This window comes from Fusarium venenatum (assembly GCF_020744135.1).
Source record: "Fusarium venenatum strain MPI-CAGE-CH-0201 chromosome Unknown EDB82scaffold_1, whole genome shotgun sequence".
Lineage (NCBI taxonomy): Eukaryota > Fungi > Ascomycota > Sordariomycetes > Hypocreales > Nectriaceae > Fusarium > Fusarium venenatum.
This window is the reverse complement of record NW_027072129.1, coordinates 437,945-463,052: the sequence shown is the minus strand read 5'-3', so window position 1 is coordinate 463,052 and position 25,108 is coordinate 437,945. Positions and strand designations below refer to the sequence as shown.

The following is a 25,108-nucleotide window of genomic DNA, read 5'->3' as shown; positions in this document are numbered from 1 at the left end:
ACAAGGCATTCTAATAAGTTTATCTTTCGCTTATATTAGTAGTGCAATGGGGCAAATAGCTGATATAAAAGAATTAAGTTTTCAAAGTATATACAGAAATAGTTTAATAGACGTGCAACTGAGGAACTGTGCTAAATATATAAGCCATTCTACTCAGTGCATCCAGGGCAGGTATAGCACGATGGATCATCCCAGGGCCAGTTCATTGAAGCGTCCCTCGTTGTATCGAGAGGAATAGGGCCATCCGTCGTAGAGAGCTTGAAAGCAGAGAATCTACAACGTCCGTCTTTGTAGGCCGAGCCCTTACAGTCCCTGATCGCTTCACAAATAGCGGCACAGGCCCCAGCAGAGTCCTGGCGTGGATATTGGTCAATCCATTGATCTCCTGTCCAGTATCCACCACCCATGTAGGCATTAAGTCCGCAGACGGTCCCCTGTGGAGCGTCTTTGCGAGAGCAAGCATCTCCTGGTTTGTAAGAACATCTCTCAGGCGGTGTATTCGGAACCGAAGCTGCAATGCAGTCTGGGCATTTATAACAACGCTTATCGACCCAGTATGAATGCTGCCAGCTCCCACCTGGAGTGTTAAAGTTGGTAAAATCGGATTCCTTAATCCTGACATTTGTGAAGATACAACGGTTCTCGAGTTGCCAGTAGCCCACAGACTGACAGTTCTCTATGCTCTTACAGATAGCGATACACTGATAGGCATTGTCTTGGTGGGGATAGTTGGTACGGGACTCTGTCCATGTTGGGCCAGTAAAGTAAGCGCCGTAAGCACATAGGGCGTCCTGGGGGTAATTGAACCTGTCAAACTCGCACTCCTCACCATGAGTGTACTTGCAAACCTCAGTTGGCGTCTCAGACTCAGAAGTGGTGTGAGAGGTAGTAGTGAGGGCTTCCTTTGTCGTAGTTGTGAGAGATGGCGTTGATATCTCACTTGTTGTATCGGGTTGAGGAAACAAAGAGGTTGGAGTATGAGAGGGTGTGGAAAACGTGGATGTATCCGCAGTTGGAAGCCAAGGCGAGGGAGTCCGCACGGGCGTCGAAGCTTCACTGGTTGTGTCTAGTCCGGGAAGCCAGGATGATGGAGTTCGCAGAGGCGTCCCACTGGAGGTATTAGGTCCAGGCAACCAAGACTTCGTTCCAATAGGAGTTGGCGTTGAATGTTCCGATTCTTCACTACTCGTGTCCGGCTTGGGAAGCCATGTAGATGAAGATCCAGGTCCTTCGGAAGATTTGGTCAAGACTGTGGAAGTTGAGGTTATTTCGCTTGAAGGTTGAGGTCCAGGCGAAGAAGCGTCAAAGTCCAGCTTGAACTGATCGATGTTCTGTGGCGTTACTTGGTTGGACACAAACACCGAGTCAATATATATCAGCGCTTGTCCATTACCCGTACACGTCATAGAAATGCCGAAATTCGCATTTCGAGAATCAGCAACAACTGATGTGAGGACTCTGTTCCACGAGATGCTTAGGCCAGTACTGAACAGACCCATAGAGTAGAACTGTCTGTTACTGAGGGAGGCACTCACAGTGCACGTCTGGGCTCCTCCAACGGTAATGACGGCGTAGTAAAACTGGACGGTATAGAGGACAGTGTTACTTGGTTGCAGAGACTCGAGAAGCTGCGAGATGCCCGCGAATGAACCCAGGAATCGTTTCTTGGAGTCTCCAACTGCTTTGAGGGAAGCGCAACCATTATCAGGGCTGCCGTCATCCTTGAAACATCCTCCCTGCTGGTGGTTGGCCTCGCCTTCGGAATCAAAGCCGTCGATACCATTAGCAAATCTACCGTTGGCTAAGCTGTTGGTGATTATAATATCGCCCAGAGAAGTAGTAGTGGTTGGTAGATCAGTAGACGCGGTCTTAGTCGACACAAGATCGGACGAAGTATGGCCAGGTTTGCAAGGCCCAGCAACGGCACTGACTGCTAATGCAGCCAGCATGAGAGCGTTGCGGATCATGTTTATTGTAACGACAGTGGTTGATTATTGGAATTAAAAGAGTGTAAGTGTCTCAGCCCAAAGTACGGAAACAAAGTGAGAGATCTAGAGCTTAAGGTCCGGGAAGTAGAAGGATTAAATACACGGTTGTGGCGGTATAGCTCATCTACTCTATCAAGCATATCGGAGCTGACCTTTCCTTTTTCTTTGTTCTGGGCCATAATGGAATCCTTTAGTCAGGGGCGACGGAAAGACTATTGAAAAAATGACTCCTGCGTACTACCGACTATTGAAGTGGCTAAGCCTGACTAGGGGTTTTGTACTTAGCTAAGCTCAGCTAGGTGGACGCGCTATCTGGCTGGCAAATTGGACTAAGCTAACTTGCTGAACCTTGCATTTCCTTTAAGCGAGTTGGCTACAGGGTAATCAAGCTACTTGACCGCTAACAGACTCGCGGCCAGGGCTCAAGCATTCAAGATAAGCAGCAGGTATCCAAGCTTCGCCCACGTTTGTCTTTCTCTAGTTGAAAGATGATAGCAACGAGCTGAAAAAGAGGATTATCGGTTATGAAAAAAAAAAGATGAGAAAAAGAAAAAGCTACAAGGCTATGCAGGAAAGTGTAAAAAGTATCGAGAATTTACTCACGATTAAGCATCACTGTCGTGTCTTTAAATTCATCGACGGGTTCAACGGGCATGATCTGTTCAAGATTAGCCTGTCGCAATTCTGACGCAGGACAAGGCCATTTTAGGCTGGTTTCCTTTAAAAGTAGATTAACAAATTATCAAATAGTATAGACTTTAATTTTAGTAATTTTGATTCTTCAAGAAACTTTTCAGAGTTGGTATTATTCATTTTCGTTGTGACACCTTGAACTACCGTATCAATTTGTAAAATTCGGTAGCTTAGTGGGACCCAAGCTAACTCAGCCATTTGACCAATGACATGATAACTATTCTATGTAGTGTCTCCGACCAATTGACACGCTTGAAATGGACCCATTAAGCTACCGAATCTCACAAATTGATATGGTAGCAACTATTCCACCTGCGTACCCTAACAACAAGAACTGAATGAACATCGATTTAGGTCCCCTGTCCATTCATCTTGAGTTTGATAAGAGCTGTTCTAAACAAATTCACCGTGTAATTTTGTCCATTATTTACATAGAAGTCGAAAGTGCTCCCATCTTGACTGTTGAGCACGGCGCGTCATAGATTGAGGGCTTTGCGAAGTCTACCCGAGCCTGGGAACCCTTACCCAGTTCAATCAATGTCTCGCGATCTGCGTCGAATTCAGGCCACCCGAGCTGCGCGAGACCGGACCAAGGGTCATCGCTGAAAGAGAACCATGCGTGCTGCATTATCTTGGTTAGTGCTTGTTGGTCTGCAGATGGCGCAATCCCACTGACATCGTGAGATGCGCCAAAGATCATATGCAGATCCACCCCATGGTACGCGCCGCTCGAAGGGAATAGCCTTGTGTTGTTCCAGTCTGCCAGGTAGCGGTATGCCCATGAAGGTACCTGGTGGGCCTGTCGTGCCTGGGCCTGGTAAGAAACAGGGCAAGTGAATGATTCGAGAAGGAATGATTTGACCTGGGCGTCGGTAGGTGTAACTCCATTTCCATATGCAGGAATACGATAGTAACCATCTTCATTGTTGTTATGGCCAAACAAGATGGGAACCTTGGCAAATCTTCCAGCCTCGGTCAGACTGACATAATCCGAGAAGACAATCTCTTCATCGGGTTTGGGGTAAAATGGGGGGATGGATCGAAGAACACTGGAGCTGGAGGCAGGTTTTATAGCAGTAGCCGCTTTCTTGATATCCTCCCAGTTGACCTTACGCATGCAAGCCATTACGTCGCTGCTAGCGTCACAGCCAACTCCAGATACAACCGTCTCCCAATTCTTCTCCTGGACGGCAGCAGAGTTGACGGGAAAGCTAAACGCATTTCCAGATGGAGCAATTATGCCGTTGACAATTGGATCCTTCTTGTAGGCATAGGTCCAGTAGTCAACAGCCACGCCTCCGGATGACTGACCGGCGATAGTGATTTTTGAAGGGTTCCCACCGAATTTCGAAATGTTATCGCGAATCCACTCAACAGCGACACGCTGGTCGCGAAGACCTAGGTTCTGAACACTGCCCGCTGCACCAGGGAACCCGAAGATGTTGATGCGGTAGTTGACGGTAATAACAATAATATCCTCTGCATCAGCAAAGTACTTGCCATTGTAGAAAGGACTGTTGGTATTTCCAATAGCAAATCCTGCATTGTCAGGTTATCCGGCTTTGTATGAAAGATAGATCATTTACTTACGACCACCATAGAAAAAGACCAACACAGGTTTGTTAGCTTTTGCGGAATTAGGCGTGACCCTTGACCAAATGTTAAGTGTGAGGCAATCTTCACTTTGCGGAGTCCCGGCAGCGCTGGCAAAGTAGGAAATGATCCGCTGGGCCTGGGGTGTCATATCAGGATAGTCAACCTTCTTGCTAGGCGACAGAGGGCAGTCGTAGCCAAAATTTGTCGCCTCAAAGGGGATCTTCGAATAGGAAGTGATGCGCTGTGGAGGCGCGAACCTCAAGTCGTTGATGGGAGGCTTGGCATAAGGAATGCCTAGATACTCGACGACACATGATGAGTTGTCTACCGCATGTCCTGTAATAGGTCCATTGGATGTGTCGACAGTCATGTACCGGGAAGGATTGCACTTTGGTGCCGCAGCAGCAAGATTTGCCCAGAGGGCAAACACAGACGTCCAATTAGCCAAGTACATCTTGCAGTTTTGACCTTCTCAGGGGTAATAGAAGCCAGTCAGTGTCTCACGTCGTGCTGAGGGATCCCCAATTTTATCCAGCCGACTTCCGGACCGGAAAATAGCTGTGCGAAGTCCGAGTGCCTTTGTAAAACCCACAGTGAATGTAACCGGACCAGGGTATCGGCGGCCGACCTTCCTGAATGAACAGGGTAGGTCATATATGCTAGTTAACGAATTCGTAGTAATGAGCTTCCAACCACCAATTATTATCTTTTCTTTCGTTCTCAAGTGTCTCGTGTAAAGGGATAATTAGCCCAAGTGTGGTCATTTCTTGCCATGTCCTATTTCCAAGGTTTGTTGCCAAGTCCCTTGTGTCGAGCGAGTGATAATTTTCCATGTCCCTGCAAAAACTAAAGTCCCATGCCCTTTCATATTTCACAGTTGAACGACCAGATGATTATGTTTATTGCTCTTTCCTACTTGCTGATATAGGTTGCTCATTACGATATCTTTACTATCGTTAACGTATTTGATAAGTGAGCGACGCAGATAAGCGAGCGACGCACTTTTCCCTACCCCTTTCATTATTTACATAACAAAACTATAATAACCTATCTGATCAATTAAAATCACTCACTATACTCTTCTCCGGATGCCTCCGGAACTACCTGACAGGTCCTTGCATTATGCCCGGTCTTGCCGCATACACCATATCGCCGAATACCCGGTCCGACCGACCTTCCTCGACCACCACTTCTCGATAACTCGCCCACTACCTGCATATCAATATCTATCTGATCAATTACTTGTGATACTTCCTCTACAGTTGTAGGGTCTCCTTTCTGTAACCTAGTTCTTTTTGACCTTCGGCGCCGGCTTAGCTTCTCATTTCCCTCGCGAAGGTTTCGGATCTTATTTCTCATAAGGGTAGTCTTATACATAGTTCTCTTTACTGCCTTAGTAAGAGACTGGATAGCCTTAATAATTGACTCTGGAGAGCTACTATAATGCCTTCTGATTTGACTCTCTAGGTATTCAGTCTGAGATTGAGCCTTATTTGCTGTCGTTAGGGTCTTTGAAGTCCAAGGAGTAGAAGGTTTAGCTGCCTCTTTTAGAGGCGATGGGGTCTGTAGCTGCACATTAAGCTTCGAGATGACATGCTCAGGGTCAAAGGGAGCAAGCCCGGCCCCTCTGAAGCCTCCTCGTATATTTCTTTCAATGAAAGTAGCTTTAAAAGCGGCGTAAAAGGCATCAAAGAACTCGGTCTTGGAAATATGGGTTATAGAGCATCTGATCAGATGCTCTATCTCTTGCCCATATGCCTTCTTAAGCACTGCAAAGCACCTAACATCAAGAGGCTGAAGTAGATGAGATGCATAAGCAGGTATACAGAGGGTAATGATCTTGTTGTCCTTGCAATATCTCTTGAATTCGACAGAGTGATGACTTTCATGACTATCGAGGATCAAGAGGCGATAGCGACTGTTCGTTCGCTTAGCTGTAGACTTATCAAAGTGCTTCAGCCAGTCAAGACCTAGCTGGTTATTTATCCATCCATTTTAGCTCAATGCAATAACCTAATCGCCGGGGAGGTTGCATTCTCGGTACTAATTCGCAAGATAATATTGGCCTGCACTAATAATAAACGGTGGGATCGATTGACCTTCGGCACTGATCGCCTGGATTACAGTAATCCATTCACGGTTTCCTGGCTGCACTGATTTTGGCCTTCCTTGCCTTTCTGCACCTGTGACGACCATTCCGGACTGCATAATGCCTATCATAAAGCCGGTCTTATTAAAGTTCCAGATATTATCTGATCGGATACCGTACTTTGCGATTATGTTCTCTATAAGCCGAAACCAGCCACGAATAATCGTAGGATCTTTGCATTTAGCTCTCTGATAGTTATATCTCCGAAATAAATGCGTCTTTAGCTCTGGTTGTCGCTTAATGAAGTTATGAGCCTAGCGCATGCCAACAGGTGGCGCGTTGCGGTCAGCAAGAAGGGAATTAGCCATTTCTTCCACAAAACGCAATCGAGAGGGAAATCCTCGCGAATCTAGGTCAAGAATAAATTAGACTATTACATCCTCTTCCTGATTAGATAGTTTCCGCGAATTCGGGATAGAATCGCGTCGCGATTAAATGCCATTTTGACGGCGATGTAGCCTAGGCTCAGAGATCTGATACATTTTTGCAGCGCATCGGGTACTTAATATTGGGTTATTTTGAATGGCCTGAAGGGCTAGTACTGTTCTTGCTTCAATTGAAGGTTGTGACATTACTGGTTGTTAAAAACTAATTAATCAGATAAAAAGTTAGATGTAAGAGGGAAAAGTGCGTCGCTCGCTTATCTGCGTCGCTCGCTTATCAAATACGTTATGTAAATTAGCCATTAACATAACGTACGCGATAAGCGAGCGGGACAGACAAGCGAGCGGGACAGACAAGCGAGCGGGACAAAAATCCCTCACCTTACATTAATACTATCAGATCAATTAATTCTCAACCAAATAACATGTCATAATCTACTATTGAGGCTTATATTATTCTTGCACTTCAGGCCTATCAGGGAGACCTAAAACTAAGTCTGCGACGAGCTGCATTTCTCTATAATGTCCCCTTCTAGACCCTCCACTACCGATCTCAGGGTCGTCAGGCTCGCGTCGATTGTATTCCTCATGGTTGGAAACTATCTGATCAGGAGGAATAGATTATAGTCGAGTATATTCTGAATCTAGATTCGCGAGGATTTCCCTCTCGGCATCGCGACGTTGAAGAAATGGCGAATCGACTGCTTACTGAACGCGACGCATCACCAGTTGGCAAGCGCTAGGCTATTAATTTTATTAAACGGCAACTACAGCTCAAGACGCATTCTTTTCGTAAATATAACTATCGGAGAGCTTAATGCAAAGATCCAACCACTATTCGCAACTGGTTCAGGCTAGTAGAGAATACAATCGCAAAGTATGGTATCAGATCAGATAATATCTGGAACTTTGACGAGACTGGCTTTATAATGGGCGTCATATTAAGCGGTATAGTCATTACCAGCTCGGAAAGGCGTGGAAACCCAAAGTCAGTCCAGCCTGGAAACCGTGAATAGGTTACTATGATTTAAGCGATCCATGCAGAAGGCCGAGCGATCAATCCATACATAGTGGTTGCAGGCCAATATCACCTTGCCAACTGGTACCAAGACAGCAACCTCCCGGGCACTTAGGCTATCGCTATGACCGCAAATGGCTGGACAGATAACGAGACGGGTCTCGACTGGCTAAAGCACTTTAATCGATGCACAAGTAACCGATCAGTTAGTCCCTATTGTCTTCTAATCCTCGATGGTCACGAAAGTCATTAATCCGTCGAATTCCAGCTATATTATGAGGTTAACAATATTATCACCCTCTGCATGCCTCCTCATTCGTTGCACCTGCTTTAGCTACTTAACGTCGGGTGCTTCGGGCCGCTGAAAAAGGCATATGGTCGAGAAATAGAGCATCTGATTAGAAGGTCTATAACCCACGTTTCCAAGACCGAGTTCTTCCAGGCCTTTTACGCCGCCTTTCAATTAACTATGACCGAGTCAAATATCAAGGGGGGCTTTAGAGGAGCTGGCCTTGCTCCTTTTGACCCCGAAGTTGTTATCTCAAAGCTTGATGTGCAGCTACGGACTCCAACGCCTGTTGAAGAGGTGGCCCAACAAGCTCAAGCTTGGACTTCAAAGACCCCAAATACAGTCCTCGAGGCCGGATCACAGTCTAAATACCTTAGCGATCGAATCAGAAGACATCATAGTAGCTCCCCAGAGTTAATCCTTGAAGCTCTTCAGTCTCTTATAAAGGCAGTCACAAGGAATATGCAGAAGACTGCCTTGCTAGAGGCTAAGTGCCGAGAGCTACGTGAGGCAAATAGTATACTTAGCCGACGGCGCAGGGCAAAAAGGACACGCCTATAGAATAAAGGGAGCTTAACTATATAGGAATGTTATAATTTAATTGATTAGATAGATGTAAGTACGCAGGTATTGGCCGAATTATCGAGAAGTGGTGGTCAAGGAAGGTCAGTTAGGCCGGGTATTCGGCAATGTGGTGTATGCGGCAAGCCCGGGCATAATGCAAGGACCTGTCAGGTAGTTCCGGAGGCATCTGGAGATGAGTATAGTAATTGATTTTAATTGATCAGATAGTCTGTTGTATTTTTATTATAATTTATCTTAAGAAGGTTGAGATTTTTGTCCTGCTCGCTTATCTGTCCCGCTCGCTTATCGCGTACGTTATGTCTAAATTAATATATTGCTTTTACTTTTAATCTTAAGACTATTAAGATCGGCCACTCGTGAGTCCATTACTAACTAATCCATGTGTAAAAAAGTATCAGCGGAATTTGCCGAGCAGTCTAAACGCAAATCGTTGTATTATCTCGTATTCCAAACCATAGTGACACATGTTCGGATCAGACTTCCGTCATTCCTCTCGTACTACTGGCGTCATAAATGGCTTTCTCAATTAATGACCTATGGTGGCATTTCTTCCGACACATAATCAGACCAGCTGTTCACGACTTAGCAGGGCAGGGCCATATGGAAGTGTGCTAACCTCTAGTCATAGACTCCATTTATAAAAGGAACATAGCTTCCCTTTGATAGAGGCATTAGAGGCAAATACCAGTCGACCGAGAGAAAATAAGATCTGCTCAGCGCATTGCCACCCAAAGAGGCGCCGAGCCATCACTGTTGTGAAGATGGATCCAACAGTACATCCGATCGTCTCTGGAAATAAGGGTATTAGGAAGTTGCAGGAGGAAGTTACTCGAATTCGGCTCTTGCTCCCAGGCCCAGTCCCGAGAAATTGCCCAATAGTTCTAGGTGCCATCCATCCGACAATGTTTTAAGAGGGTATACTATAGCTAACGAAGTGATGTACAAGTTCCCGGATTCAGCGGATGGGGACGGCCCCTCCTAGGAACGGTGAATTATTTCGGCGGATTCGAGGACCTCCCGTTGATTTTGTCTCAATTGGGCTACATCGTCATTGTGGTTCGTATTGGACCCATCTCTACCAACAAAGAACGAGCTTGTGAGATCTTCGCTCAGCTCACTAATGCTGGGTAATATATCTCTACATAGCCGTGAAAATCTGGAGGCTAACACGAACAGGGGGTTTATCCCTGCGAGAGCAAATGGAACTCCTATCCCTGCGGAGGTAGATAGAGCTCTTATTCCAGTGGACTTTGGTCTTATGCATCCAGCTCCGAACCCAAATCTGGTTATGGCCGCAGAAACCCTGCAAGCAGTGATCTACGACACTCCCGGGAACCGCCTTCCGGCCGACTGGAAATGGGGTGTCAACAACAGGGTCAATTTTATCTGTCATTCGCAGGGTGGCACTACGATAAGATATCTGATCGAGCTTTTGTCTGGAGCGAGAAGTGATCTTGACTTACCACAATTTCTCGACACTAACCGTCAGAGCTGGGTCAAATCCGTCGTCACTCTAGGCACGCCCCACAGAGGCACAACTGTGACAGACGTAGTAAACGTAAGTTATCCGGTCAAAATGCTATCGATGCTATGCCACATCTAAGCTCTCAGCAGGATGTTCTCCCCCATAACAGGTTAGATCCGCTCATAGATTTCATCACGTCGTGTTCGTTCGATCGCAGACAAGACAGGATCTACGACCTCCACCTCGATCACTGGGGATTTTTCCGTGACGGAGATGAAACCTACCAAGCCATGCGTGCGCGGATTGCTCCCACTGTTACCGCATGGTGGACTGGCCGCCACAATGGACTCTACGACAACAGTCTTCGAGGTATAAGCGACCTCGACATATTCGCCCCAGAACCTTCACCCAATACCTATTACTTCACTATGTCTTTCTGTGCGACTCGCCCTTTCCCGAACGATACCCTCACAGCTCAAGATATCAATGAATTTCTGGCATTACTTCCAGTCAATCAATTCTGGAATTTGGGAGGGGTATGGGGACACGTTGCAGCTTCGCTTACACAAGTTGGAACTCAGCTCGGGGTCCTCCCATCACTTAATGCAGCATTGACATGGCTGACCGACGTCGCAAACCGCCACCTCAGGGCCATGCAATACTTCTCTCAAATTCCCCGACCCGGCTCACAAATACCCCGGCAAGACATGCTCCCACTTATAATGTACCCTGCTTACGCCATGGGAGGGCTCGGAGTGACGTTGTCAGGCATTCCATTACAGGAATTCCAGCGTAACGATGGCATCGTTAATACCAGATCGATGGATGGCCCGAGTACCACAGTCGTAAACTATGGAAGTTTTGCGGATTCGCTTGCCGCATATGCTCCTGTTGATCTCCAGGGAATTTATTGGAATTTAGGAACAAATGTGACTATTGACCATGCTGATCAAATTGGGGTGTTCACAGATCATTCCACTGTAAGACTTTCGATTCGTTAATCTCATTTACCTCCTAGCTACTTAACGACAGATCGCCAAGCCCCGCTAACAAATAACGCAGTATCTCGAAGTCCAGGCCATGTACATGTTGTTTGCAGAGCTTGGAGACCGTCTACCATAACCCCAGCTCTGATTAACAAGTCTCTTAATTCTGAGGTTTCTGTTGAGGTTATGGAACGAACGTCAAATGACATATTGGCTTGAGACACTGTTGATTAGGAACAGCATTTTTCCGCGGCATGCATCTTTCGCATAGATAAGGATCGAAGTTGCAACTGCGAGGAATACTGGATCCTCTTACAGATAGTGGAGGAAATCATCTATAGAGCGACAACAGATGCGGTTGACAGATGAACAAGATTGGAATGACATACGTTTTGGAGAAGATCAGGAGTGATGTCCAGTAGTCTTAATTAAACCTTCGATGTTGGCTTCTCTCCAGGGTATTCTCAGTATCTTGATGCAAATGCAGAGAAATCTGTACTCTCGACGCAGGGATATATTTGCCTAGTCTCCAGTATATGGATTATTCTTACTAAATAGCACTTGGGGTTAGTAAGATCTGGAAAGAATTTACCGGTAGTGTATAGACTATTCTTCTAGGATTACTATACTATGCTATAAGACTGCTGACAGGTTAAGTATTTAGCTTAAAATAACAATTAAAGAATATTATTAAGTGTACTTTAGCACTTTTAAAGTTTTTAATAACACTTAAAGTTTAGTATACCTAGGACTTATTGCTATTACAGTTTCCCTCTAAGAGCTTAATCAGTAATACTTTATCTCCTGCAGAGGAAAGAAGTATAGTGTCTTTTATATACTATAACTCCGGCTTGAAAATAGCTTTTGCTTTCTAAATATCGCTAGGTAGCTGCGCTGAGCAGCTAGTAATATATCTTCTGAGGATAAAGAAACGGCGCATCCAACGCGGGGCTGATTATGGTGCGTGACGTGGTGTAAGCACTAAACTATACATATCTTATGTACATGCTCGTCCGCTTGTCTCTGTCACATTTGCAAAAATGATCATCGTGTACCGTGCCACTCGATGGTCCGATTCAAAAAGGATACTCAAACCTACTCTAAGCCTTTCTATGAACTCTGTTTCCAGTAACTTGACATTATACCAAAACGTTGTATCACAAACATAGAAATTTAATCAAACGCCATCGAGATCTCACATGATCGACAAGTCTTGTTCTATCAGGACAAATACTTGGTAAGGCCTAGATGGCGGGGTTGACAAAAGGAATGAGGCCAGCTGACACATAGAAAGGGTGAGTCACATATGTGGCGTCTGGACATTCCCATCGTCCCCAATCAAAAGGTAGTGGTTGATCGGGCAGGTGTATCAAGGCCATATGAAAAGAGGTTCGAGTGCATATGCTCGACCAACGCCGACAGGCAAGGTGGATCCCTGAGAAGGCAACAAGTTCGATTGCAGGGGTTCACGGATGTGGAGAGAGTAACTCAGAGCTTGAGTACCAAGGCAGCATTAGAGGGTACGTATGAAATAACCTTTCCGTTAACGCAGTCAACATGAGCTTTTTTTCGGTTTCATGACCTTTCTCGAGGGTTCCACCTGCATTTCCTAGTTCCAACTGGTAAAATGTATGCACACTGGCATTGTTTACCCTTTGAGCGAAGATCTCCTATCCCTACCTAATATTAGAATGTCTGATTAAGAGTGGGGTAGGCAAGAACAAAAAACAACCACGTAGTGCAGATGCAGGAGGCCGACCACTGTCAGTGGCGTAGCCACTGGGCTTCAAAGATGAGATTAGTTCTATTGCTACTGATGATTTCGAGTAAATTCTGAGTATCGATGTTACAACACATACATCTGTTAAATTCTTTATCTCGTATAATCATTCCATTTTTCCATGGCTTTTGCTTGCGGTACATGTTGGAAAACATGGTCTACTTGGCGATCCCGTAACCAACATGTGGAAAGCACTTCACATCAAATCCCAGGCTTTGAATGCGAGACTTGTGACCGCTTCTTCAAGAGCAAAGGTGCTGTCGAACAGCACATGAGAGATCTCGGCCACTGGGCTGATTATGCATCGGCTTCATCGGAAGAGTCCACCTACTATTGCGATTTCGGCTATTGTAACGAGGAACTTGACACTCTGGATGATCTGAAGAATCATGAGATCAACGATCATCTCTTTTGTGACTCGTGTGATCGGTCATTTAAAGACTTAAACAGCATCAAGATGGTAAGTTATCAGCCCCAATCTGTCGGTGACTGATAACTAATCTATATAGCATTTCCGAAGTAGAGTACACCAAGGAGAAAGTCAGCCCTGCCCCTTCTGTAGCCATCTATACGTAACTGCAGCGGGTGTCTTCCAGCATCTTGAGAATAACGGTTGTCCCAAAGCTCCTTTAAACAGGATGATGGTTTACGAAGCAGTTAAAAAGCGGGATCCCAACGGCTCACTGACCATGAAACTGCTCGACTGGTCCCAGCCCGACGGTTTCGAGGCCACGGAAAGATCCTGGAATGCAACCACGAGGACTTTCGATTGCTCCCTCTGCTGTTCTCGTTTCGAGAGGCTCCAGTCTCTTAATCAGCATCTTCAGTCGCCAAAACACTCCCAAAAGTTGTACCATTGTCCAAAAAAGGGATGTGATAAGAAATTCAGTATGCTTGCTGCCGTTACCAATCATCTGGAAAGTGAGCAATGCAATTTCATGTGCTTTAAGGATGTTCAAAAGGCTGCAAGTCAAATTTTCGACCCCGGTCGCATGATTGCTTTTTAGCACGTATACAATTGATACATGGATATGGAACCAACCTGGGCAATAGAGCAGTCTAAGACATATATCATCGTTATCAACTATTTTAACAGTGACTAAACCAGACGCGCAATTATAAAGATGCGACCGACCTTAACGAAATTCTCATAATTGTACACAACATAATTTCCACGTATGGTACTTGTTCATATCATCTTTGGAACTTGGTTGACGAAACGTATGCCTTGTGCCTATCTTCCTAAGATGGACATGACTAGAAACATCAATGGGCATGCTTTTTTTAAAGCCTACTCAAAGCCTTGGCGAATGGATTTACTTCATATAAGAATTACACCAGAAGATACTGGAATTCTACTCTATTGTGGTGCTGACACAATCCGTGCTGTTACGCACCGGTGCATGATGTCGCAGATGCGGGAGGCCTGTCTCGTCTCACCAGGCTTGGCCCACCGCGTCAACCAAGATTTAAAGTAAGAAGTGAAAGCAACCGTTTTGCCTTGTCGGGCTGCAACAATAGAATGCAATTTCATTTAGCAATCTTTCCTTGTAGATTCGTTTTATACTATTTCGCTCTCTGTACTAATATCATATTATTCATTCATCATGAATCAATCTTATTCATCAAAGGCCGGCAATAAATCAGCTCAGCAGGATAGGCCTTCCGTAATAGTCATCAGTTCGGTCCGCCAGCTCGAAGTACTGCTGCAAGACCTCAAAGGGCTCCCGACTAGACCATAAATTTTACACGTCTCAACACTCCTTTGTTTATCGCGTACAAAGTCTCGTTCGCGCTCGGTTTACAAGATGTGCAACATGTGATCTTTTACGGACGGGTCCAATCATCAATACGTATAAGCTCGAACAATAATTATATTGCGGGGAGCTGGGCGAAGCAGACCCTAGTAGTTAACAACAAATCAATTATAATAGATTTGAATTATTAGCCTCACATTCCATGGAATAGACTGTATTTAATTGATAGGAGTTGGTTTACTTCTGTGACGCGGTTCATTAGGTCCTGAAAGATCTACTGGAGATATCTTGTATGGTCGCAATATTCAGAGCTGGAACTGACGCAATGCAGTCTTGAAGCTTTCGTTGTGTGCCTGATCGTTTAAGTCTAGATGCACTAAAAATGAGGCATCATGTCTTACTGGAAGTCTCGCAGTGATTGCCTTGAACGAATAGAATATATGGTTGAAAAGATTGACTCGTTGCTTGCGGGTTTCCTACGTGAGTGGCTGAGAAAAATACCGCCGGTGGCAATATGGTAGATTGCCAATGATAAGACATGGAAAGCTGGGTCGTAGATGTGAGACAATACAAAAGATGAGAATATGTAGGAGGCCGACCATACGCAGCGTGTCCACCTCTGATTGATTCTCTTTCGCCCCACTCCGAGGCATCAGTCCTGGGGGCCGACTACTCCCATACATTGTACGTGTGAAGCGTCGAATCGATAAAATTACATAGTGACGACACATGAATCCTGGATATTTACAATAGTTTTTTGACCTCTTCTTATGTTAATCAGTATCCTGCCGCTCGCAAGTTCTAGACTTATCTGCCTTAATCACGCTCTTCAGCGAAGATATCAACTGTTCGAGCAGATTCTCTACCTCTTTTCCCTGCTTTATTGAACAAAAAAAGGATGATGAAGTACGTACGTCGCGTTCAATCCGAGTCCTCCCTGGAGCCACCTTTTATTCACAAAGGTCAACCAAATGACTGGACACGAAAGCGTTTTGAACAACGCCAGGCGCAGCCGCCTTGTCCAATTTCAGTTCATCCCGCAAAACAGGAACAGTGTGAGAAGCTGGCCGATCAGAATAGTGAACTACAAAAGATTCTGCGTGAGCAAGAAGAACAAATCGAAAGCTTACAGAGTACTGTCAGGAATTTGCTTGACGAAAACAATTCGCTAATGTCCATTGTCGGAGAGAGAATAAAAGAGTCTGTCTCCCTGCGCTTGAAAACCATTTCCCTGGATCACGATTTGGAAACTGCTCTTAACGACAAGACAAGTATGTCTCATACCATCAATGAGCTTCAAGCTCAAGTCTCCGAGCTCAACCAACTACCAAGGGCTACTACACCTAGAGCCATTATTGTTACCAAGATGTTGGAGATTCTAAACAAGGCTTCTCAGCCTTCGGGCACGAAGGGTCTTTGTGTTTCTTTGATATCTTTTGACAATTGTCCGGGTGCCAATCTTAGAAGCACACTTGACACTTTACTGAGGACTGATGAAGCTCAAACACTATTTTCCACCTTTGATACGTGGTTCGGTGTACAAGCATTGCAGTCGATCACACTCGCCACCTGCTGCGTGTGCAGGAAAGTAAAGTTCAGACAAACTGTTGGCGGTACCGGGGCCGCGCCTCTTAATGAATTCATCACAGCCGGTCCGACGATTTCATGTGATAAAGCAGTGTGCGCGGCATGCTATCTGGACTCAATTTCATACTCCTTGGAGCTGCTCCAGGAGACATGGTGGACAGCTCAAGGGTCAGCGATCTCCTTTTTATGTCCTTGTGGCAGTCACTGTGACAGAATCTCTTTACAGAATCGCCAACAGCTACTCCAGTTACTGAATTTGATGAATGACGACTGGCTTAAGGTTAGGAAGATGAAAATGTAGGTCAGAAAAACTCATATTGAATCAGTAGGATAACCGTTAGTCTGTAGTTTTGACACGGCTTTGTACCTGTTAAAGATTTTGAAGAATATTAACCCGGAACCGACATCTGGTGCTCGAAAGTTAGCAGCACGCATGCACCAGAAGATGATGGCCAACGGCTTCATGAGGTATCCATTCGACATGGACTATCAGGACCTGTATCGTGCCGGAGCCGGCTCCCCCCTCAAGGCAAACTCCCGGGTTGTTCAAATCTATAATGTCGAGCACGCTGGAGAAACCTTCTCGACCCCCATTTTTACTCGATTTTTGCGGACTGAGAGTCAACCGACTGATTGTGTGATATGCACCGAAACAATTTGTGAAGTCTCCTATCGCTCTATCGAAGAGTGGACAAAAGTCTGTGCGGAATTCGACGGTGACTGGATATGGAGAGTCTTATCATTTCCTCAAAAGTTGGGCACGAAGTGTACTCATGAAATCAATTTCTGCACATATTGCTTACAACAACACATCGAAGTCCAACTGCAACAATTCGGGAGAAGCGCATGCGACAACATCGCATGTCCATCCGTGGGCTGTCAACGCCTACTTACGTATGAAGAATTACGGTTGTATGCTCAGGAAGAGACATTTCATAAGTAAACTTTGTCCCAGTTATGGAAGGGTAAGCTGCTGACACGACTGGGCAGATATGACGAGTATTTGAAACTCAAGGCCTTGAGTCAAATGCCATCATTCATGTGGTGCTTATCCGAGAAATGCTCCAGTGGTCAGGTACATGACTTACTTCTGAATAGTCATGTCGTTTGCGCTGACTGCGACTTTGAAATGTGTTTTACTCATCAAGTGAATTGGCACGAGGGATTGTCATGCGAACAATATGACAGTTTGAAAGAAACGGGAGATCCAGAGTTTCAACAGACACAGGAGTGGATCACGAACAATACAAAGCCATGCCCTGAATGTAATATTCAAGTACAAAAAGGCAACGGCTGCTTTCACATGACATGTGAGTCTATACTTTGGCCTAAATTGCTTAGTTATAGTTGCTAAAATCAATCATAGGCAGACTGTGTGGCCACGAGTTTTGTTGGGAGTGTCTTGCTAGCTGGAGGAATATCAAGCCAGGATCTGGAGTTTACAATCGCTCGGCTCACAACGATGGATGCTATTTCAAGACCAGCAATCAAGAGCCTACACAGGTAAACGGAACTAGTATTGCCGAAACCGCATAATTTTAGTTAGGTTCAAAGGATACCCTATAGGTGAGCAATTTATATTGTAAGACAAAATTGCTTGAGAGTTATAAATGATCCCTACTATTTGAATTCCGTACCTGTGCATGCAAAGAGATTGTAAAGTGTTGATTCAGGCATATCCCAGATTATGTAAGGGAACTTGTCGGAAATAATTCTCGATAATATGGTATGAGCGAAAAGGGAGCTGCGTTTAGGGCCTTGGAAGACTGTGGATACGATGTGTAACATTTGATTAGTGAAAGCGTTAATAGTAGACTGTGACCTAGAGCTACTTCCCCTTCACCGTTCCTAAGGCGAGAAAAACAAGATGTAATGTCGCATGTCAAAGGAGCGACTTTACACGAACAATTCGCCTTAGTTTAGGAACGATGTTCAATGCATAGACCCTAGAGCTTTGCGATAGTGAAATTGGACCCATGAAAGCAAATACAAATTCACAAGACTGAGGGATATGGAAACATAGCAAGAAACCGTGTTAGTTAATATTGAAGTTTTGACGTATAATCAACACAATAATATAGTATCAAGCTGGATAAATAACATCGTCATGCTGTTTTTTCTTATGTCGCATCATATTGACGTGTTTTGTAAACGACTCCTTGCAAATGGGACATGGAAAACGCTCGCGCAGCACAGCCTTTAGATGGGTTTCAGTATGCTTTCTCATGTCAGATTGATAGGCCATTCGCTTGTTGCAATAAGGACAGATAACAGGTTTCTCTTGCTCCCTGATGTGTGCACTGTTGTTTATCAGTATGTTCGTCATCATAGTACGTAAAGCGAAGAGTTACTAACTTCCTGTTTCTAGACGTTCGGAAAGATGACGAACATCCTTGACGATTGCAATAGAATAAGCCGTCGACAAAATGTTCACCCTTGTCAGGATATGAAAGTCGCCATTCGTCATATTCTTTGCTAATTGTTTGCCCTAGCACAATCTCATCATGAGCTTCGATAAGACTGAGGTGAGAAGGCAAACAATCTCCCAAGTACTGATCAGTAAAGGTTCTCTGTGGAATGAATCCAGTTATATCAATCTGCGCAGATGGCTCATTCTATAGAATGGTGGAAGTGCTCATCTGTGGATCAATAAGTGGCTCATGTTGCAGTTGTTGCCTTTCTGATGGACTTTGACTGGGCCCGTTCTCATCCGGGATGCCCAGTTCGTGGACTGTCAAGAATAAGTCGTCGTTTTCAATCGGATCTATGTTCAGAAGATACGACAGTTCATCAGGATACAGGGTGTTTTGAAACATATCAAACGTCCCAAAAGTGTGTTCCTCTTGCAGTGAGAAAGAGGTTGCTAAGAACTCCTCATCGGCGTCATTTCCTGATAAATTGTAAGAAACACTGCCTAGGGGCACTATAATTCTTGGTGTTAGTCGAAATTGCTGGTCTGACGGTGCATAGGGTAATGGCGGACTCAAGCTAAGTTGAGACGAGTCCACAACTTGTTCGAAATTCGTGGACTCGTCCATATCTCGCAAGTCTTTGTAATCCCAACTCATCAGTTAGATGACCTGAATTGATGACCTGGGTGTCAGGAATGGCTGAGAGTATTGGGATCTGCTCGATTTAAGTTTTCGTTCTGTATATCGATCATGGTTCAAAATCATGGCGTCATTTAGCGGAGTTCAAAATTCGCATTAAAGGTAGTCTACTCTTATTGGTCATCTGTAAGAGGCAGACCAATGTCTTACACAACCCCGCGCAGTAATGCAGGAAACACACCATTCAAGTACAAAAGAAGTAAAGTGGATGTGGGAGACCGGCCAAGTGGCAAACGCAGCAAATCGTTCTGAGACATAACGGGTGCGTTGTCCATCCGTAGGTGGAAAAGAAATTTCGGACGTTAGATGCCGCCATACTCCGAGCTCAATTCAAGACGGCCAGTTTCGCATTCTTGTAAACACTACCTAGATACTAATGGGACCCGCTCCGAGTTTATAGAGCCCCTGTCGAATCAGATGGTAGTTTTCATTGGCATAAAATTAGTAATGGCCCCCTCCCGTTACCGGCTAGAATACTAGGGTTTCATGTTTGTCCTGGTCTAACAGACGTCATTGTTAAATAAGTCTAACCCCTGATCTTTCTACACTTTTGCTCTTCTCAATACAAGTTTGGAAATAGAAGGTATAGGGTATATCTTCAAGCTGAATAAAGCATTACTTAATATATATATCTACTCTAGGATTTGGTCATTAATATACGTTCAGTTTATACTGAAGGATTTAATTTTATTTTTCCAGGCCAGTCTAATTCTTTTGAAGCTTTATGTTGGACGCGCGACACGCCAGTTGCATTAAGCTTGTTAAGGGAATAAGGTCATACTGCTCTACTTATTGGCATGTTTCAAATCCCAGTTCAGACTGCAGGTAGCTCGGGACTACCTGTTGTAGCATTACTAATACGTGTGCCTCATATTCTATACTAGATGATGGTAAGGTCGAGGAATTGTTATTACAATTGGTTTCAAGATCATACCACGCAGAGGATTTTGCTGAAAAGCTTTAGGTATATTTAACACGCTGAAGGCGTAGCTCTTTTGACCATCGTCGAATTATTATACCATATACGATAAAGTTTAGCCGATGTGGCGATGAACCTAGGACTGCCATTGGTCCTGGCTCCAACAGTGGCATTGTGGGAGAGGTGTTGGATAGCCGTAACTCCAGCATTTTCCTAATTTTACTGTACCTAACTATTGTTCAATTCGAAAAATGCATGCGCGACTTCCTCAGGGCTTTGACACTTTCACGATTACCCATACTGCGGTTATACCGATGACAAGGGTGACTAAAAGCCCTTAGCAACAAAACTGAACAAGATTGTCTACAATCGTAGTACAAACCTGCGGGCAGAGGTCGTCTTAAATGGAACGGAGGACGTTAGGTCTCATTTCCTGTAGACAGATATAACAAAGCCATGACACCATCTGATCTATAATTACATCCTCCCTGGGGTACCAACGGAACCATTCTAGACCAAGGTCAGCACAGTGGCTAAGGTTAAAGAAATGCCTAATATGACTAGCATAATTAAGATACCATTAATAGAGGATTCTATTCCTAAATAAGACTGAGTCAGTAATACTTAGAAGAAACTTCAGTGTAGTCCAGTTGATACAGGGCATGGTCCAGCAGTAGCCATACTGCTCTAGCGTTCTACCAAAGCCAAGGCTGTGGTACACTCGTGGTAAGCCCACTGGTTATAGCAGCTCTCGTCTACTCCACTACAGTGGCCCTTCTCAGGATTAATCATGCTCTCCAACTGCGACCCTAGGATATTGGAGAAACATATCCATCATCACCATTTACTTGTATATCGTTAGGCCCCCAGAACAATAAGCCTGAACCAACTCAGACCCAGTTATGAACTTGTTGATATTATGCCAGAAGTAATTAATAAAAACAGGACTGCGAACTGCCTAAATATAGGGTGGAGGCCGTCGTACCTGGGGGTGGCAGGCTTCGGGGGTAAGAGAGCGCAGGATTGCAATCACGCTTTAGAATAAGGTCCACAACATATGATACCCTCACGGACACCAAAAGATCGTTGTCTGCAATTTGTATCGCTATAACGACAACGGCGCTTGCTGGCCAGGTACGCTCGATCATTTACGTTCCTGGCCGATGCTGGCCTGTGGCCGGACTTCGGAATGTTCCCATCATACAGCCATCACGTCGCCAGAGGTATGTCTGAGGTTCAGGTGAGGAGACGCTATTAGGCATCGCGCAGCAGAACTCCGTACTGCCCCTATAATGCGTTTCTCAGGATGATGGCGTAAGTCAAATGAAAGAATACTGGAGCCGCTTATAAGATGTATAAATAATATAGGTTATGGAGTATTTTAGACCCGCTCATGCTTTCTCCCTTGTAGTAGGCCGATCGTAAGCTTATGTGAGCATTTATTAATCCTTTCTATGCTAGGAGGCGGGTCAAAATAAAATAGTGACACCAAAGATCTTTCACCACACTGAGGGCGAGTGGAGAAAAAATAGTTGATTATATACTCGCGAACTTCCCACTAAATATTTCTATCAGGCTACTCCAGTGCTACTATTTTATTGTGACCCACTTAGGTGCCACTATTATGAAGCTCAAATAAGTATCAGTAGAGCTTGTTTTTCCATTTCAATCAGTGAAGCCCAACCTGTCTAAGTGTAGATAGCTGGGTTGCAGATAGTAAATATATTCTAAGTAGATTGATAATCTTATATTATTGATGATAGCTATTTTTCTAGCTGCTCTGCCACTGATTTCTCGCGGAAGACAGATCTGTCAGCTTGTCGAAGGAACTGAACCTGTAAAATTATGCTTGGTATCCATACGCTGGGGTTGCATCATTACACAGGATTGCAGTTAATCCTTTACAATCCTTTACAATCCTTCGCAATGATCTTGAAACATACATATACTTGCAAGGAAATGCACAGACTCATTTCGTTTGCCGCCTTGCGCAATATACTGCGGAGAATAATTTCGGCAGCCTCTTCCTGTAAGCTGCCAAGCTCTGCACGGCCACAAAAATATATTCTCATCGCGCATCTCCAACAGATCTCGAATATTCAATACGTATATAAACCGGCTCTTGCGTGCTCTAAATGTCCTTCACCAATCCTTACTCACCTCATTACCACCCACCTTCATTTGCGAACAATTCTAATTCCAACTATGAAAACTGTCACTACTCTTTTGTTTCTTGCCGCTGTGGCAAAGGCCTCTCCTGTGGCAAAGACCTCTTCACTCGTTCCCCGGACGGATTGGGCCTTTGACGATAAGGACAGACTCTGCGGAGAATGGGACCTCACTACTCCAGAAGGTGTAGATGAACTCTGGCATTTGTCGGGGGCTGAAACAGATCTTGAGCTGTTTATCAAAGTTACCAACAAAGGTAGGTGAATACAGCCAAGTACTGGATCGTTATACTGATAGTCGAAGGCGAGGAATCCTGGGTACAGAAGTTGGAGACCTGGGTTATGCAGGGTACTGATGGCAAGTCTGGCGCCCCCGGGTGCAGCCTTATAGGGACCGAGTGTAACCCTATGCGTGGCATCAGCTGTAAGGAGCAGTTCGATAAGTACGGCGAAACGCTGCTTATCGGCAGGTCTTCCTACTGGATGTTTCAGGCTGTAAAGGGCGTGCATGCCAAGTTTGCTGAGCTGCATCGCCAGCTGACCACTGAGACTCTCATCAACGGCCTGAAGATCGATAAGATGATTGAAGACTTTAGCGGAGACGGCTATACTCCCGGAAATGTCAAGCCGTGGCTGTCAGCAGCTGCAACTATGGGTAACGCACTGGGCGGTACTATTCCCGGAGTATGTCATTCCTTTCATTTGCTTTACTCCATGACATTACTAATGCTTGCAATTACAGAGTGGCAGTGTTGTTTCTGCCGGTATGGGACTTTTTGCTGGTATTATGTCCGGTCTCTCTGTCAGTGACGGAGATGAAGACCCCTCTGCCACCATTAAAGACCGTCTCGCCGACTTGTTCAAAGATGCCTCGAGGAAGCTTGAAGATACACTTCGCATTGTTACAGGTGGCGGCTCTGAAGACGAGTATAACGCCCTCCCGGCCCCTAAGGACGACCATTATGAGTCTAAGATCTCTAAGTTTTTCAACGGCGGCTGGTTCCTTCTCGACGATAACACCAAAACCGTTACTGAAACTCTCAACTCTATCACTAGCAATATCCAGAAAAAGGTCGCTAATGATGTCATGAAGTCCGCCAAGCTCCATCTCGTTGCAGATAAGCTTACTGGTGCGTCTGACTCACGCGAGGCATGTGGCTACAACACTGGTCGTCAATGGCTGTCCCTTCGTGACGGAGAGGAATACTGCTTCTACATCATGCTAAACAACCCTGATCCCAACCGCGAGGGTGAATGGACTGAGGTTGGGTCTGATATCTATGAGAAGATGGCTGACTTTGGCCTCGGTGATCGCGAGCCTTACTATAACGCTCTGATCGACTGCGCTTTGAATGGAGATCCCGACAAGCTTGAGGTAAACACCCTCGACTATGGAAAGTCTCCCACATGCTTCTTTAACATGCCTGTCGTTTTTGTTGAGAAAGATGATAGCGTCGGTTGTGGAGATCTGTTTAGCAAGAGTGACTGCGACTACCGCAAGGGCACTCCTGTCTCATAAGTATCTTAACGCTATAGTTTATTGGAAGATAAACCGCTAGATTAAGCACTCAAAGATCAAGGTTTCCTTTATAAAGATGTTGGAGACTAGAGCTTATATACTTAGTAATTTATTGGAAGAAGAAAGCTTCTGAGTCTATTATCATTATTTTTATATCCTAGGAGTTGATCTTGTTTCGAGCTGGACCATCAGCAACTCCCTTGACGTCAAACGAGTTCTCGTTACTAATATTCCGGAATAAATCATAGAGCATACTCTTTTCATAAATATGATTGACTGAAGGCCTGCCATCACTCGCCCGGAGAGAATTGCACTTGGATGCTAAATGATTATCCTTAAGTTGAGAGAGGTGATTGCCACTAATGGTGATGGGCTACGACTCTTTGATATCTTTCAAGGGTAAGTTCTTGCGGACAGGATGGGTACCACAGTGTAACACAAGCTCACTCCAGGATACTCCGGGAACTGAGGCATTTTGGCAAATCTACAACCTCCGAAACTACTTGGTCCACATCTTTCACCTCTTCGCTCTTGACTTCGCTCTTCCAGCTGCTCAGAATTCGTCCCAGACACAAACCTCCTGTTGAATGACTTGCATGAACTGCTTCCTGAAGTGCTATAGTCTGTAGTAGATAGTTTTGTGTAGGTTCCTACCACATCACATCCAGTGTGTGTCTTGGGACCTGTTGACTTACATTCTGGCGTGATGCCATTTCTAGCTGGCCCAAGAAAGGCCATTCATGCAATGAGGCAAGCGGTAGCAATGATATTTCAGCGCGTGTTGTGGAGGAGGATTTACCGTCTTTATCATCATCATAACCGCAATCATTGTGGGCAGTAGTGGTTGCTGGATTCTATGTAATAAGTGGGGCGTTAACTTGGAACTTATGTAACAGAGTAACTTCACTTTTGTCACTTGCAGTGGGAGTATTGGCTGCAGTGACTGCATCGGTATTGAAAGATCGATCCATCACCATTAGGAGCGACTTGGAAGGAAGAGGTACCTGGCTAATTAACCGCAGGCACAGAGGTGGAATTCTCTTCAGGATTAGTTTAATGAAACCCGTCGTCTACCTTCGTCATTGAGGGCTGCATACCCTCGCACTGAATGTTGAA

The 25,108-nt window shown here is 45.0% G+C and overlaps 7 protein-coding genes across 7 annotated transcripts; 4 read left to right on the top strand and 3 right to left on the bottom strand.

Moving 5' to 3' along the window:
• Window positions 1-126: 126 nt before the first annotated feature.
• On the bottom strand, window positions 127-1,967 carry EDB82DRAFT_438220 (uncharacterized protein; the record flags this gene model as incomplete). The annotated part of the gene is made up of 1 exon (XM_025732435.2): window positions 127-1,967. One exon carries the CDS (start codon window positions 1,965-1,967, stop codon window positions 150-152), a length of 1,818 nt encoding a protein of 605 aa, XP_025591360.1. The 3' UTR covers window positions 127-149.
• An 828-nt stretch (window positions 1,968-2,795) lies between these two features.
• On the bottom strand, window positions 2,796-4,775 carry EDB82DRAFT_1890 (Alpha/Beta hydrolase protein). The gene is made up of 2 exons (XM_025732436.2): window positions 4,272-4,775; window positions 2,796-4,220 (listed from the first exon to the last, which is right to left on the bottom strand). The coding sequence occupies exons 1-2, from the start codon at window positions 4,729-4,731 to the stop codon at window positions 3,109-3,111; spliced, it is 1,572 nt and encodes a 523-aa protein (XP_025591361.1). The 5' UTR covers window positions 4,732-4,775; the 3' UTR covers window positions 2,796-3,108.
• A 4,865-nt stretch (window positions 4,776-9,640) lies between these two features.
• Window positions 9,641-11,167, top strand: EDB82DRAFT_424059 (uncharacterized protein; the record flags this gene model as incomplete). Its single annotated transcript, XM_065607634.1, has 3 exons — window positions 9,641-9,828; window positions 9,878-10,259; window positions 10,313-11,167. Coding segments are annotated over 3 exons (1,425 nt in total), but the record flags the coding sequence as incomplete, so codon positions are not given.
• A 1,606-nt stretch (window positions 11,168-12,773) lies between these two features.
• EDB82DRAFT_1836 (uncharacterized protein) lies at window positions 12,774-14,318 on the top strand. The gene is made up of 2 exons (XM_065607154.1): window positions 12,774-13,392; window positions 13,442-14,318. Exons 1-2 carry the CDS (start codon window positions 13,054-13,056, stop codon window positions 13,937-13,939), a joined length of 837 nt encoding a protein of 278 aa, XP_065465229.1. The 5' UTR covers window positions 12,774-13,053; the 3' UTR covers window positions 13,940-14,318.
• A 1,033-nt stretch (window positions 14,319-15,351) lies between these two features.
• Window positions 15,352-17,905, top strand: EDB82DRAFT_1817 (uncharacterized protein). Its single transcript, XM_065607148.1, has 4 exons — window positions 15,352-16,573; window positions 16,625-17,215; window positions 17,267-17,586; window positions 17,647-17,905. The coding sequence occupies exons 1-4, from the start codon at window positions 15,588-15,590 to the stop codon at window positions 17,781-17,783; spliced, it is 2,034 nt and encodes a 677-aa protein (XP_065465228.1). The 5' UTR covers window positions 15,352-15,587; the 3' UTR covers window positions 17,784-17,905.
• Window positions 17,906-18,298: 393 nt separating this feature from the next.
• Window positions 18,299-18,748, bottom strand: EDB82DRAFT_1804 (uncharacterized protein). Its single transcript, XM_065607144.1, has one exon. The coding sequence runs from the start codon at window positions 18,603-18,605 to the stop codon at window positions 18,360-18,362; it is 246 nt and encodes an 81-aa protein (XP_065465227.1). The 5' UTR covers window positions 18,606-18,748; the 3' UTR covers window positions 18,299-18,359.
• A 3,727-nt stretch (window positions 18,749-22,475) lies between these two features.
• On the top strand, window positions 22,476-24,002 carry EDB82DRAFT_454072 (uncharacterized protein). Its single transcript, XM_065607831.1, has 3 exons — window positions 22,476-22,730; window positions 22,778-23,157; window positions 23,216-24,002. The coding sequence occupies exons 1-3, from the start codon at window positions 22,511-22,513 to the stop codon at window positions 23,990-23,992; spliced, it is 1,377 nt and encodes a 458-aa protein (XP_065465226.1). The 5' UTR covers window positions 22,476-22,510; the 3' UTR covers window positions 23,993-24,002.
• The last annotated feature ends 1,106 nt before the right edge of the window (window positions 24,003-25,108 follow it).

Bases quoted from the DNA above. Each gene is read 5' to 3' on its own strand.
- EDB82DRAFT_1890 (XM_025732436.2), bottom strand. From the start codon at position 4,731: ATGTACTTGGCTAATTGGACGTCTGTGTTTGCCCTCTGGGCAAATCTT. The intron at 4,221-4,271 runs GTAAGTAAATGA...CTGACAATGCAG, and splicing joins GGTCTTTTTCTATGGTGGTC to GATTTGCTATTGGAAATACC.
- EDB82DRAFT_1836 (XM_065607154.1), top strand. From the start codon at position 13,054: ATGGCTTTTGCTTGCGGTACATGTTGGAAAACATGGTCTACTTGGCGA. The intron at 13,393-13,441 runs GTAAGTTATCAG...TAATCTATATAG, and splicing joins ACTTAAACAGCATCAAGATG to CATTTCCGAAGTAGAGTACA.
- EDB82DRAFT_1817 (XM_065607148.1), top strand. From the start codon at position 15,588: ATGATGAAGTACGTACGTCGCGTTCAATCCGAGTCCTCCCTGGAGCCA. The intron at 16,574-16,624 runs GTAGGTCAGAAA...GTTAGTCTGTAG, and splicing joins AAGGTTAGGAAGATGAAAAT to TTTTGACACGGCTTTGTACC. The intron at 17,216-17,266 runs GTAAACTTTGTC...ACGACTGGGCAG, and splicing joins CAGGAAGAGACATTTCATAA to ATATGACGAGTATTTGAAAC.
- EDB82DRAFT_1804 (XM_065607144.1), bottom strand. From the start codon at position 18,605: ATGATGACGAACATACTGATAAACAACAGTGCACACATCAGGGAGCAA.
- EDB82DRAFT_454072 (XM_065607831.1), top strand. From the start codon at position 22,511: ATGAAAACTGTCACTACTCTTTTGTTTCTTGCCGCTGTGGCAAAGGCC. The intron at 22,731-22,777 runs GTAGGTGAATAC...TGATAGTCGAAG, and splicing joins TATCAAAGTTACCAACAAAG to GCGAGGAATCCTGGGTACAG. The intron at 23,158-23,215 runs GTATGTCATTCC...TTGCAATTACAG, and splicing joins TGGGCGGTACTATTCCCGGA to AGTGGCAGTGTTGTTTCTGC.